This window comes from Malaclemys terrapin, chromosome 1, assembly GCF_027887155.1.
Source record: "Malaclemys terrapin pileata isolate rMalTer1 chromosome 1, rMalTer1.hap1, whole genome shotgun sequence".
NCBI classification, from domain to species: Eukaryota; Metazoa; Chordata; order Testudines; family Emydidae; genus Malaclemys; species Malaclemys terrapin.
The window spans coordinates 290,728,676-290,744,222 of record NC_071505.1 but is presented as its reverse complement, the minus strand read 5'-3'; the positions used below and the strand labels follow the sequence as shown (position 1 = coordinate 290,744,222).

Sequence of the window (15,547 nt, the reverse complement as noted above, 5' to 3'; positions counted from 1 at the left end):
TTTTTTTCCAACAACAACAAAAGAAATAACAGTCTTCTAAGAATTCAAATTCAAGAATTAGCACACCCCCTTTCCCCCCGTGGGTTCTGCTTCTAATCTCCCTGTTCTTTCCAAACTAACAAACTCCCTGGGATAACTCCCCATATACAAAATTCAGTAAGTGTGTTGTGGTAAATGCAGCCAGGCTCACTGAGCAATATTTTAGGAATAGACATCGCTGTCAAGACAGCCACTTTCTTCTGTCCAGATAAGCAGAACCAGCAACCTCTCAAAAACTACCGTCAGTATTGCTCTGTTGATCAGTCACCTGAGACAGCACGAAGAGCAGTGAGTTGTGCACCTAACCTCCCACAGAATAAATGTGTCACCTTCGTGACACATTTGATTATGAGTAGCAACAAGGTTACTCCCAGACATACATGTGTGCTGCATACAAATATGATTGCTAGAACAGTCTTCCTCTCTTTCTTGACCCTCTGGGAAAAAAAGCAAAAATTCCTGAATGTAACCTGAATGGATGTTAGGGAAACTGCAAACATGAATATGGAGGCCACCAAAATGCTAGATATCTTTACTCAAATGCAGCTTGAGCTGACTACCATGCTCAAAAGACTTGTACTATGAATAGGAAAATGACGCCAAAGAATATGAAATAATGTTTTCGATGAAGAAGGGGGGAAAAGGGGGGTGTGAGATTGTGAACTGTAAGAAAGTTAAGCACTTCGGGGAAAATGTTAGGGATAGTCTATGTTAAAACACAATCTTACTAATGAGTCTAATTTTAAATGATAATTAAATGTACAAAACCATGTCAAAGCAATACTGTGATTCAGACTTCACACACATTAAATCAGGAAATTCAAAATTATGGTAATCCCACAGCAATCACACTAGATCATTTGTGCATAAAGTACACTTCAACAGTAAGAATCCCATCTGGCATACCCTCAAAGCAGTGAAACAGTAGTGTATGTAGTAAAGTGTCTGTGCAGTATAAGGTCTGTCAAGAAAAAAAAAGGACCATTTTGGATCAGTCCATAAGCTTACTGGCAACAATATATACAAGATATAGACACAGAAAAAGGTAATTAAAGGATTCTACAATTTTTAATCCTCTCTTCAGTTAATTTATTCTCAGTCCCTGTTTTCAGATTCACCAATCCACCTACAGCTTTTTCAAGAATAGGAGCAAAATGACGATATAAGCTGTGGGAACGATACAGTTGGCCAGCTCCCTTTTCTGTTGGATATAGTGCACATAAAGTGCATGCACTGGGAAACCTTGATTATAGCAGATCATCAACTAGTACATAAAAGAGGAGAGGGAATTGCTATTAACTTTCATCATTGTTTGTAAAGGAGTCATGTCTAAAAATTCCATCTTTATAGCCATATATTCTTTAAGTATTGAGCCCTATTTGGAAATTTCGGTGACCTTAAGGGGAGGAGAAAGGAAAGAAAAAATAAAATGAAAATCAAAGTGACATTTTCAGTAAAAATGGAAAAACTTAATGCAAGAGTGCACACATTTCTAAACTGAAACCACCTTACGGAACAATAGCTTCCTGATAGTTAACCAGACTAAATACCAGTACTATTACAATTAAATGAGAACAACAATAGTGCAAAGTGCTTTTTGTAATTTTTGTTTCCAAAGGTTACTTTTCTTTAATGTTACTTACATCATCCTCTTTGGTTCCACCCCAGAAATTAGTCCCACCAGCATAGCTTGGAATGTTAAGCACAGCTATGCCTTGAAGACTGGGGAGGGGGATGTATTGTCCATCACACTGTAATGCATAAAAACCTATGTGAGAATGTAAGACAAATGACCTGATAAAGTAATCAACCATTTCTAATTCACAAAGCATTTCAACAGAGTCAGCAATGGAAGCTAAAGTCAATATTGCATTAGTAGCTCTATATGAGTCTATTTTTCCTATGATGCGGAGTAGCTCTGCATAAATCTATTCTTCACACACTAATCAAGATTTTTTCTTAAACTACAAAATATTTGAGCTACAAATATCTGCAACAGTGTCAAAAGGTAACTCTCTCTGTCCCTTCATAGAAATTTGCTCAAGTTCCCAGCAGTAACTTTATGCATTTATATGTCAATCTCTAACTACTAGGAATTTGGAGGTTTCTTGCACCTTCTCCTGAAGCATATGGGGCTGGCTGCTGCCAATGACAGGATACTGGGCTATCAGGACTGATCTTGGTGCATATGGTCCAGCATGTCTACTCTCTTCTAACCAGAAATACTACCAACAGCAGATAGCATCTTTTAGTTGCAATTAGAATCTCATCACTGGAAAAATAACTATACTACTGCAGTGAAAAGAGGTCAAATGAGCATACAAAATATTATAAGCATAAATATAAAATGAAAAATTATTAAATGAATATGTTTAAACCATGTATAAAATGTTAATAAAATGTAAAAAGCTATGTAAGAATATATAAAAAGAGGAATACTACTTTCTTAAATAAACTAATACATGGTAGCATTCCATTTGTCAACCACATAATGACAGAAGCCATTGCAGCATATCTATTTGTTAACTCTGGGATAAAGCCTAGAAAAAAATTGCTATGAAAAATGAGAAAAAGTACTTATTGTGAGATTTCACTTTAAACTTGAGACTTCATTGGATGTTGCCACCTTCATCTCTCATTATTTCAAAAAAGGCGTCATTCACCCATTGGATAATTAGAATCCCACCCTGTAGAGGTATTCATAGTCTTGCTAAACTATTATTATTTACGTAGCATCCAAAGTATGCTAGATCCTTTTCTAAATATGCAAGAAGACAGTTTCCTACCCTGAAGTGCTTACAATATAATCAGACAAACAATGAAAGGTGGAGGGAAAGGATTTAATAAACAAGTATAATGAGAAAGGTGGAGTTAAGCAAAAGTCTTGTTTGTGCTTATATGCTTGGCTTCACTTGTATATATGTCTCAGTGCCCTGAACTGTTCATGTCCAATTGCTATCCCCTGATGAAAAGATTTCTTTCACCATTTCCCTTGTACTTTGCATTGTCCACTTCTGACAATTTACAGAAAAACAGCCAGTCAGAAGATACTCATGAAATTCCAAACATGCAAACAGTCTCTGGAGCAGTCCCTCTCTCTACATCCCCTATCCCCTAAAATATTTAAACAACTCTGTCTGCTGCTAAAAAGTAACCCTGGAGTCAGTGGGAGAACAGTTTTGGAAGTACAACATATTAAACCCACTTCTGAAAAAGTGCCCAAAATGTATTAGAAATATACTTAGTAGCACCTGTGATCTCTGGTTTTATATTATTCCACCTTAGCAGCAATTCAAAATATAAAAACTTAAAATATTACAGTATCCAAAGTATGGCATGAAATTAATAGATGTGACTGTTCCACTTGTGAGTTATAGTATATGATTAGTTCTAACTCTTGAAAATGACTAATTTTATATCACTCTTTAATGCTGTGTATTTTATCACAGCACATAACACATATCATTATGTAAGACAATACTAAATATGAAACTTCCACAGACTTTTCTACTTCCAAAAATATTCAGAAATAATTATGAAAAGGTCAGATTTGAATGCTAAAATATATCTTATTCAAAAGAAATGTTACAGGTTTGCAGGTTTTTAAATTAGAAATCTACCTGGAGCATACATAATGTTCTTTCCTATCATCATCTTCACTAACTACAGCACAATTTCTAGATAATTGCTAAATCCTTAGATAATGGAAACTTGCTTCTATAATACTAAACCCTTCTAAAGCGCACTCAAGAGAGAGTTACAATAAATTAAAATTACTCCCTCAGCTTAACAGGTATCTTCATATAAATAACATGAACTTTCAGATAAAATATTTAGCACAAAGAAAAGGACAATGCATGTTCTTTCCTTCCCCCATCAAACTTGTAATCATTGTAATCATTTCCCAGACTTGTATCACGGCTAATCTCTTGCTACATCTGAACTTGTTAGACATTAATGTCTTTTTCAAGTTCCCAGTATTTTGAAAAAGGCTTAAATTTGGTTTTAGAACTAGAGTAGGAACTAGCCAGATTGAATTGATTTATACATGTATCTGTGTTGTGGCAAGACACAGTATCTTCCTACTTCTACACAGTTCCCTCAATACTGGAATTAGGAAAGTCTCTCTAAATGCCCTGGTTCTTTATATACTAAATTCTTTATGTACTAAATTCATCTGTCATTTATGATGAAGTCATTTTTAATCATTCTTAAGCCTTCTTTTCCAAGATGTTTATTAGGTACTTTGTATAGACATTTAGTCAGCTTCCATACAAGCTAAACCAACCTGACAGGATTAATGATTTTTTTTTTCCATAATGTATATTGTTGTTCTTGAGACCTACTCTCCATTCACTGTGTCCCAAAAGCCCCCCAAAACCTCTTATTGGTGTCAGTGAGAGATGTATATTGAGAAAACAGATCCCTTAGAGTCTATTGTCTCTTTAATTATATGAAAAATTATTATAGTGACAATGATAAAAGTTATTCAGAAACATTAAATGCCATACTTTTGCAGATTTTAAAATACTTATTGTGTGTCCAAGGATTCACATTGTGATTAACTTCTCATCCACCGCATTTCATAGATTACATTTATGAGGGATAGATTTTTCATAGTTTCACCTAACTTGTTAGGTACAAAACAAGTGAGATATTTCAAGAGGATCCCCATGTTCTGCACTGTAAATTTTAATGGCAAAAACCTCATCAAATCTGTAAATAAAATAAATATTACCTCAAGCTGAACTTTTTGTTCTAAGTTCTTATAGGTTCTTTGCAGTAACTCTTTGGTACCAAGCACCCCATACCACATCATGTTCTTCGTCCGGCTTCTGGAAATAAGTAAATAAAAATTCATATACTGAAGCATGCAATTTGTTATGTATCAAAGCTGTGGAAAGAGTCAAAAGTTAAAGATATAAAATAAAGCAAACAGAATAACAACATTAAGAAAAATTAAAGGCCTCTGCTTTATCACTAAGAACTCCATTACCGGCACTTTTCAGGGTGTTCCTCTCGTTTATTATTAAATTCTAATGAAATTTTTGCATCTAATCCAATTCCAAAGTAGTTGTTCATGACACATTTTTCTGAATATCCTTCCCTGTGAAAAGAATACATATATGTAAGTATCCACTTATGAAGTTATCTGAACAATTACTTTAGGGCTTTGACCTAAATTGTGGCTGGCCCTACCGCAGGCACATGACCGAGGCAGGGTGCAAAGCATTTGATTGATTGATCTTAGATACTTATGTGGCCCCATTACTCAGTACCTGAACACTTCACAAACTTTAATGTATTTAAACTCACGACACCCCTGGAAGATAGGAAAGTGCTATTATCCCTATTTTACAGATGGCAAACTGAGGAACACAGGAAGTCTGTGATGGAGCAGGAAATTGAGCTCCCAAGTTCTAGGCTGGTGCCATAACCACTGGAGCATCCTTCCACTCTATAGCAGTCACAGGGACCATGGAGTGTAAGTCACCTCAAAAGGAACAGAAGAGACAGGGCCTTACTTCCACACCCCTACCTAGGGGAGCTTGTCCGGGGTGGAGGAGGTTGCATGCTCCTAAGGTGGACAGAGAACATGCTTCATGTGTGTATCAAGAAGCTTCATTGGTCACAATGCCTTCCAGTAATCCTGCTGTAGCAATGCAACTCTGCACTGCCTTTAACTCAGGGCCTCTGCCTAAAAGACACCATCTGGCTCTTTGAATTTATTGAGCATTATTATCTATAAAAATTGTGCTTCAAGGCTTGCATTATTCATTCTAGTAATTACAAAGTACAATTTCCTAAAGAAATGATTAAGGAAAAGAGACTGAACCCCAACACAGTCAATTTGAGAAAACAAGGAGATTTTCTTACAGTGAATCTGGATCAGGGTCAATAAATGGAGTAGCACCAAATGGATCAATGTTTGAAAGTAACATTTTGCTGATAATTGAACTCCCCGCAATAGAGGCAGCTAATCCAGCTCTTAAACCTGAAGGAGAAAACACAGAAACAAAACAATATTTGTTAATATAACACATGCAATTCTGAGAGATAGTATTGTCTATAGCCAAGCACAGGATGGACACGAAGTGCGCTTTCTCAGACAGCTCTGCTACTGCACCTAAGTTCTTACCTACATTACCTCTCTCTTCCAGTTTTGGCCTCTCTTGAGCAGAAAGGCAACTGAGTTGAATTCAGTGGTGAGGTTCACTGTCTACCATTGGAGAAAAATATCACGATTTCAATCCAAGACTACGGAGGTGACAGGTTGAACAGTAATCACCTAATGCCACTGAAGGTTACCATATTTTTCATCTCTTAGTCCAGTCACCCAGTCTCCAAACTATTTCATTACTTCAGGTTGGTTTTGGGAGGAGTTGGGGGGGGCAGGCTTCCACAGTGGGATCATTGTTCATGCAGCCTATCAGCTCATTTAGAATCTTTGAGAAATGCTTAACCCCTTAATTCGGCTTGATAAATGTACGTTCAACAGGGAGTTCTTCCCTTGCCAACCTTTTACACAAGAGAACTTCTCTGCAAAACATGTAAAGCCACCACTTTGATCTCCTAGACAGGGAGGAAGGGGCTGAAGGCAAGTGAGAGAAGGACAAAGCAGACAGAACAAACAAGTATGGGTGAAAAAATGAGGGCAAGGGGACTAGAGAACAGAAAGACAGAAGTCAGATGGGATGGGGAGGAAAGAGAGAGAGAGACAGGCAGGTGTAAGAACACAGAAATACAAGTTAAATGAAAATAAATAAGGAAGACAGAAGAGGAGAGGCAGGCAGGGAGAATTTGATTAATGAGCTAAGAAACAATTCTTGTTTCTACCATGGAAATGGTCAGAGCCTGATTAGCTTTGCCCGCTGGAAAGCTGGCAACCCTGCCATGCCCATTTTGGCGAATATCAAAGTAACATGCACAACTATGTTTAATTAATGCAGATAGAAATTTGCTTTCAAAAGCTTTTAGTTAAAGTGATCTACAAACAGTACATGCTTAGTTTCAATATATATTGTTAATACTGATAATGAAAGTTTATTAAGCCAGTGTTTTAGCAATGCTTTCTGGTATACATTTATACTTTGGGATGTGTACAGATTTCCTAACTGCTATTGTTGCAAAGTACCTTTTTACAGTTTAATTTATATTTTTACTGACAGGTATGTCCCCTTGGCATTTCATTCAGTCAAAAGATCATTTCTTAACTGACTCTGGCCCTTAGCCTCTTACTAGGCTAGCACAGCCTTCATCCACTAGGGGAGCAAGGTTCCTTTGACTCCACGATGAACTCAGCCCTCCCATTTCTGCTCCTCATTCCCCAAACCAAGTGCAATGCTTTTGTAATGTGTCTGGTGCTCAGGACAGTGACCAGAAGCATTTTCAATTAACATACATTCTCTATGATACCACACAAAGAGGTTATGCATATTAATTCACTAATATTTGTAAAGTTCTTTGACATCTCTGGGTGGAAGACACTATGTAAGTGCAATGTATTATTATTTAACAACTAATTGTGGCATATAGCAAGATACTGAAAGAACTAATGGAGTTCAGAATCATCATTACCTGGGCAGATTATCCTGGTGTTAAGTACAGGGAGGTTTTCTTTACCAGCTGCCACAGCTGGGGCAGAGAAAGAGCCGGTATGAGAGGGGATGCCCCGACTTGTTTGTCGATCTGGAGATTTTGGTGCAGCTTTAACTATGCCAAAAAAAGAAGAAGAAGAAATAAAGTTAGAACTAAATATTCCCCCACACATAAATTATAGATACAATTGCATATATGCTTATCTAAGATTCAGAGCCTCAACATGTTGTACAAGCATGAACTATTAATCTAACCTATTAACCCACTTTGAGATCTCAAGGAGAACCAGCAAATATCTGTATTGTTTTGTATGAATATTGTGTGTCCCTCTGTGTGTTTGCTTGTGATGGGTTACTTGCTATGGAGTTAGATCAAAAGGAGTTGTTAAAGAAACCAAGCAGGAGAGATGAAATAATGGCCTAGATAAGAAGCACCCCGGCAAATGTTCAAACACAATAACCAGGAATATAGCTGTGAAGATGTAGCTGTTTTGCCAAGGCTGAGACTCTAGAGATCAAAAGACACACATCTGTTAAAAGATCTGCCTTGCAGAAAGGGAGTGGGAAGAAAAGGTTGTCAACTGCTGCAGGCTGACACAGACTGACAGAGAGTCCGGTCCTGCTGAAAGCACAATGTAACTTGGTCCCCAAGAGAATGCAGGACACCATAGCTAAGTCATGTCTACTGAGGGGCTGAGAAGGAACGCCAAGTGTAGTTAAGACAGTCAGCATATAGGTGTGTTATTTTAAATTCACTTCTTGGAGTGCACCTTTGGCAAATAAATTACAATTTGTTTTAAAGAAACTGCTTCTGTGTTACTACACATTATACTGTCCACAGGCTGCCGAAGGGAAGCTCTGATAGGTGTCATGCCCATGGAGACTGCTAGATATCCCAATTGGTAATGGGGGGGGAGGGGGAGAAAGGGGTTATCCCAGAGACCCAGTCAGAGTAGTTGGATCATGGGTATCCACCCCAAAGAGAAGTGGAGGCACAGTCATGCCTTGAAAGGGTGCAATCAGGGAACTGGAAAGGGATCTCAAAAGGGACAGCCTAAGCAGGGACTGTAACCAGAAATATTTACATTTATGTATTTACTTCATTTATTCTACTCATGGAGAAACTCAGATGCAGGAAGTTCAAGTGATTAGCTCAAATGAAAATCCTCAGAGATACATAGAACAAGACCTCTGGAGTTCCCAACTTCCACTTCAATTCATTAGGGCACATACTAATTTAATATTACCTTAAACACTGCACTTCATTTCTGATAAATGTAATAGGATGTCCCATTGAAAAAAAATGCAGAATTAAGAAGGAAAAAAAGGAAAAAAGTTTAAAAGATTTGCTGTAATAGGAATTATGTATAAGGCCACTAATCCACATCCAAAGTTCTTGGAGTGCTATATAATAATTTCATAATAAATTATAAACAAATCTAATAAAAACTGCTCTAATAAAACTAAAGAAAAATGGAGGAGAAAGGAAAACATTCTAATAGTTGGGTGGGGTAACAAGTAATCTATAATTAGGGGTAAGAGTACTTACCATTTTAAAAAAACTTTGGGAATAAAAGCAAGTCTTTACTTGGTGTTTAAAGGAAGGGAGTGGAGGAGCTGTGGCAAATGTAAAGAGCAAACACCATAGAACCCACTACAGTTCAAGACAGATTACCTGTCAATATGAGGCCCTGATTTGGGAAAGAATTTAAGCAAAAATACATAAGTATGTGTTTATGTCCATTAACTTCAATGGGACTGAAGCACGTGCTTAAAAGTTAAAGTGTTTTCCTGAACTGGGACCTAACACATGATCATGCCATCAGCTCTAGGTGCAGGCTCAAAGGGGAGATCAAACTTAGCTGGGCCTACAGTGTCACAAGTATGGTCCTGCTCTGATAAGCAACTCAATAAAATGGCTTTGTGGGGAGATCTATGTTTATTGTCTCTACCTGACACCCAGGTCAAACATGATCAGCTTATAAATAAAAATTACTAGCTTTGCAAAGTCAACATGGGATCTGAAAGCTAAATACGTCCGGATTTTCCCGGACATGTCCGGCTTTTTGGGCTCCAAATCCCCGTCCGGGAGGAAATCCCCAAAAGCCGGACATGTCCGGGAAAATCGGACATGCGGTGCCGGGCCGGCGGAGTGGGGCCTGGCCAGGCCGGGGTCTCGGGGGGCCTGGCCGGCGGTGCCGGGCCGGGCCAGGGGTTCGGGGGGCTCGGGGGGCCTGGCCGGCGGTGCCGGGGGCTCAGGGGCTCGGGTGCCGGGCCGGGCTGGGGGCTCGGGTGCCGGGCCGGGGGCTCGGGGGACGGGACGGGGGCCGGGCTGGGGACCTGCGGTGCCGGGGGCCGGGTGTGGGCCGCGCCTCCTCCCCCCATGCCCTCCCTTACCTGCTTCAGGTTTCCCGCGACTCAAATGTTCGCGGGAAGCAGGGGAGGGGGCGGAGACTTTGGGGAGGGGGCAGAGTTGGGGCGGGGACGGGGCGGGGGTGGGGGCGGGGCTGGGGCCCCTTTAGTGTCCTCTTTTCGGAGGCACTAAATATGGTAACCCTAAGCTAAACTGATCACCAGTGTAACCTCACTGTCTTCAGACTACACTTTCAGTACCACTTGTGCAACCTCCTAATGTCAATGGGATTACAAAGGTCTGACTGATTAGCCAGGTAGTTGGAATTTAGAAAACAATTTTGTTAAGATGCACGAACTGGAAACAGAATCCAGCTCAGACTCTCACAGCTGTGTGGTGTCTGCAGGAGCAACAGCAGTAAAACCGTATTATTGTCACTAAAGTGAGCGGATATACTCAATATACCATCGAGAAGGGATAAAGATAAGTAAAGAGATGCCATTTTAGATAGTCATTTTTCAGAGTAGAAATTCACATTAATGGCTCTAACAGTGACAGTTTAAAATTCATCCACAACATTGCAGGCAGTCAGTGTATAAAGAAAGAATGCAGGGTGAGAGTATTACAATGATGGCTTCTTAAATCACTAAGGAAACACGCTGCAGCATTCTGTACTAGTAAGCTGTGACAAAAGCCCACTGCTGGAAATCATAGCAGGAGGGAATTATAATAATGGAGCCCAACAGCCGTAAGGATATGTTGCTGTTGTAACGTCATAATGGGATAAATTGGGGTGCAGCATAAGAAACTGGGAAAGTAAATAAATGTCTCTTACCCATGCCCAAAACATAGTTTGTTAGAGTAAAGCTGCCATGTAGCAGTAGTGAAGTATCCAGAAAGAGTTACTTCCCTCCACCCCACAACAAGAAACTTTTTTGATTTAACACAAATAATATTATTTCTAAAGCTACTCATTACGTGACTGTAGAATTTCAACTAGAACCTTCCTCAGTTCCCTCCTGCCTGGCTTTCTGCTACATACAATCTCTTAGGGCATGATCAAAAAAGACTACCTGTTTTAAAAACCCCAAACAAGACCCCGCTAAGTGGGAATACTAGAGGGAGGATGGTCTCACATACTGATGACCCTCCACCCCAGCAAGACTTCAAACTTCCCAGGGTTGAGAACAGAAAATACTATAATTCGAGTGCATCCAACTGGAACTGACTATTGTCAAGTAGTTCACTAAGCCAAGACAGTGGGTCTATGGGCAAGAGATGATATTCAATTGTGTATCATCAATATACTGGTGATGTTCTATCCTGTGTTTAGAAATAACTCCCAGGGCTCTCTAAATCGTCCTAGTGGCTGCTCTGACCCCAGAAGCAGCCAAGATTTGGAAATGCGCAAAGATGGCTTAAAGCCACCTTAGCCCCCCACATCCCGTGAGGCTCCTTAGATGTGCAGCATGGAATCTCACTTCATTTCTTGAGGACAGGGAAAACCTCTGCATAACTGAGGATGGTCAGCATCCTTCTCTCTAAAGGCCTGTCAGCACAGGAAGTTATACTGGTATAATTGTACAGACACAGTTAAACCACTGCAACTCCCCATGAAGACACTCTTATTCCAAAATAAGAGTGGCTCTTCCCATTTTAGCTTAAACTGCTTCTAAAACAACAAAGATAAATGGGAAAAAGGCATACTTGTATAGAATAAAAGTTTCCTCTTGGAGAGTTATACCAGTATAATTGTAACAGTTTAAATTCATACTTACTGTATACTGATACAACTTCCTGTGTAGAAAATCCCTATGCTAATAATTGACAGTGACAGCCAACAGTGGCATCAAGTAACTAGGATGTGGGAGCAACAGAGCTTGCAGGTATTGGGTTTCTGGGAAATCAGAGAAGTACTGACCTTCCTCTTCCAAAACCAAACTGAACTCAACAGGGGAGAGAAAGCCTTTTGAGGTCCCGTCTCTTGTTGTCAAAAGGCTTGGTAAAGGAAACCAGTCAAGAGCTGACCCTTCACAAAGACCACATAAACTCACAGAAGCGATCAGCAGAAGTAACTGCTAATAGAATGGAGGAGAACAGATCGATAAGATGTCACACTATGTAGTCCATCAAACTGTCAGTGTTAAAGACAGTGGATAGATCAAAGATGAAAGGATGGAAAGAGGCACTTAGCCATGGCCAGGAATAGGTCACTAGTGATCTTGGTAAGAGCAATTTGTAACACCTATTGGCTTTTGGCATAGCACTTGTGTGTGCCTGCATAGACAGAAGATGATCACACTCTTGGTAGCTCTTGGTCAACTCCTCCACAGTTTACTGTACATGCCCAAACTACTTCAACTTCTGATGGCCTGAACCATACTGACCTCCACGTACACAGAAAAGAAAAAAACCCACAGAAATTCAGTTGATCTGAACATTTTCTCTCACCATTTGCACTATCATGGTTTCAAAAAGTTCACAGAAAATATATGTAAAAAGTCAACAGTTAATATAATCTTGCACATTACAAACAGAACAGTGTGAAAATGTCCTGGATTTCATATGGGTGAATTATTATGTTGACAAACTGAAGAGAGTGCAGAAAAGAACCACAAAAATTATTTGAGTGCTGGAGAAAATGCCTTACTGTGAGAGATACAAAGAACTCAATCTATTTAGCTCATCAAAGACCGCGTGGTAACTTTATTAAGGAGTGTAAGTACCTTCAAATGGAGAAAGCAAAGGGTATCAAACCTAGCAGAGAAAGTCATAATAAGAACCAATTGCTGGACATTAAAGCCAGACAAATTCAGATTAGAAATAAAGTACAATTTTTTAACAGTGCGGGGTGATTAAGCATTAGAACGAAATATCAATTAAGTGATGGTTCTCCAGCATCCTCAAAAATTAAGCCTAAATACATTTCCAGAAGATATACTTGAGTCAAATTCAAGTTATTGGGCCCCACACAGGGGTAACTGGGTGAGGATCTACAGCCTGTGATATACAGGAAGTCAGACTAGGTCATCTCATTGTCCCTTCTGGCTTTAAATTCTAAGAATTCACAAATTAACTACAGCAATTATAAGGAGATGATACTGAGGTCATAATATCAACACAAAAACATGATTCTCATGTGTATGACAAAACACCATTCTTAAGTGTTAGGGAGCTAACAGAAATACAGATGGAAAATGATATTCAAGTTTTATCTAATTAAAATTATTATCTATTTAGACTAAGGTAATTAATGCGAGGAAAATACTACTTTCATCAAGCAACTGAGGGAGACTCTCAGAGGATTAACAAATAATACTCAGAACGCAATTATCTTTCACTCTGCATAATGCTACTCAAAAATTCACAGTGCTATTCTTACAACCCGTTTTCTCGGAACTCAGGAGCAAGGCAGTAGCATTAAGAGAAAAATCAGCAGAACAGCTGTTCTTTATTTGACAGATGAGACTCATGGGGATAAGCTGCAATAAAAATGAAGTTCTTCTGTTCATGCTCTGATAAAAACTAACACAGCCCTCGTGAGTAAAATTGATGTTTCATTGCAGGTAATTGAATTAATGTTTCATGGTTTCTCCTGAAACACCCATCTCCCACTGACAATATTAACATGTACTCCACTTCACACATTAGATGTCTGAATACTGATACAACTTCCTAATAAGTATACTAGTATTACTCTAGGAAGCAATGGTTATTTGATGCACAAACAAGTTTAGTATTGTTGGCCATTCCTATCTGACAGAAATGTTTATCGGCCATGAAATCAGCAAATGTAAACTACCACAAAGTTAGGTTAAGCTTCCTCTCTCTCTTTTTGCAATGAAAACTGAAATAACGAGGATTTTCAACTCTGCACATGCCGTTTTAAATAAAGGTCTACATATTTATTTTTAAATACTGTGGTTCTGATATGCAACCCTCCATTATTTTAAGAGCAGAATTTGTGGAAGTACAAATTCAGCACAAGTTTCTGTAGATGACGCAGAGACTTCTTAGAAAAATAAATGAAAGCATGTAATTTTCCCTAACATAGCAGACTCTCTGACTTGTCCACCCCCAAATAATTAAACTAGCCCCTTTCTGTTCAGAGCTCCAGCACATGGTACAACCCTATTCTAAAGGTAATTCCTAATCACAAACAATTAATTAATTAACAATACAAGTAAAACAAAATTCTAAGTTTCATTCTTTATTATAATTAAACTTTAAACGTAATGGTCATAAAAATTCCCAGCCTTAGAGTCTGAAATCCTCTCAAAAAGAGGCTCAGCACAGGCAGGAGAAACAGAAGCTTCCCACATTAGCCCTTCTTTGTGCTCTAACCCTGATTTAAAAGGAACCACCTACACAGACCAAGTTCAGTCTCCATGCCCATTCATAGATTCATAGATTTTAGGACTGGAAGGGACCTCGAGAGGTCATTGAGTCCAGTCCCCTGCCCGCATGGCAGGACCAAATACTGTCTAGACCATCCCTGATAGACATTTATCTAACCTACTCTTAAATATCTCCAGAGATGGAGATTCCACAACCTCCCTAGGCAATTTATTCCAGTGTTTAACCACCCTGACAGTTAGGAACCTTTCCCTAATGTCCAACCTAGACCTCCCTTGCTGCAGTTTAAACCCATTGCTTCTTGTTCTATCCTTAGAGGCTAAGGTGAACAAGTTTTCTCCCTCCTCCTTATGACACCCTTTTAAATACCTGAAAACTGCTATCATGTCCCTTCTCAGTCTTCTCTTTTCCAAACTAAACAAACCCAATTCCTTCAGCCTTCCTTCATAGGTCATGTTCTCAAGACCTTTAATCATTCTTGTTGCCCTTCTCTGGACCCTTTCCAATTTCTCCACATCTTTTTTGAAATGCGGTGCCCAGAACTGGACACAATACTCCAGCTGAGGCCTAACCAGAGCAAAGTAGAGCGGAAGAATGACTTCTCGTGTCTTGCTCACAACACACCTGTTAATACATCCCAGAATCATGTTTGCTTTTTTTGCAACAGCATCACACTGTTGACTCATATTTAGCTTGTGGTCCACTATAACCCCTAGATCCCTTTCTGCCGTACTCCTTCCTAGACAGTCTCTTCCCATTCTGTATGTGTGAAACTGATTTTTTCTTCCCAAGTGGAGCACTTTGCATTTGTCTTTGTTAAACTTCATCCTGTTTACCTCAGACCATTTCTCCAATTTGTCCAGATCATTTTGAATTATGACCCTGTCCTCCAAAGCAGTTGCAATCCCTCCCAGTTTGGTATCATCTGCAAACTTAATAAGCGTACTTTCTATGCCAATATCTAAGTCGTTAATGATGATATTGAACAGAGCCGGTTCCAAAACAGACCCCTGCGGTACCCCACTCGTTATGCCTTTCCAGCAGGATTGGGAACCATTAATAACAACTCTCTGAGTACGGTGATCCAGCCAGTTATGCACCCACCTTATAGTAGCTCCATCTAAATTGTATTTGCCCAGTTTATCGATAAGAATATCATGTGAGACCATATCAAATGCCTTACTAAAGTCTAGCTATACCA

The 15,547-nt window shown here is 39.3% G+C and overlaps 1 protein-coding gene across 1 annotated transcript in view; it reads right to left on the bottom strand.

Annotated features, from left to right (window-relative positions):
- DGKH (diacylglycerol kinase eta) overlaps positions 1-15,547 on the bottom strand; it is a 266,884-nt gene that overhangs the window by 37,803 nt on the left and 213,534 nt on the right. Inside the window, exons 18-22 of the mRNA XM_054013968.1 lie at positions 7,618-7,752; positions 5,917-6,034; positions 5,036-5,146; positions 4,778-4,874; positions 1,683-1,790 (exon numbers count right to left, since the gene is read on the bottom strand). Of these exons, the coding sequence (XP_053869943.1) occupies positions 1,683-1,790; positions 4,778-4,874; positions 5,036-5,146; positions 5,917-6,034; positions 7,618-7,752 (569 nt within the window). The remainder of the gene's footprint in view (positions 1-1,682; positions 1,791-4,777; positions 4,875-5,035; positions 5,147-5,916; positions 6,035-7,617; positions 7,753-15,547) is intronic.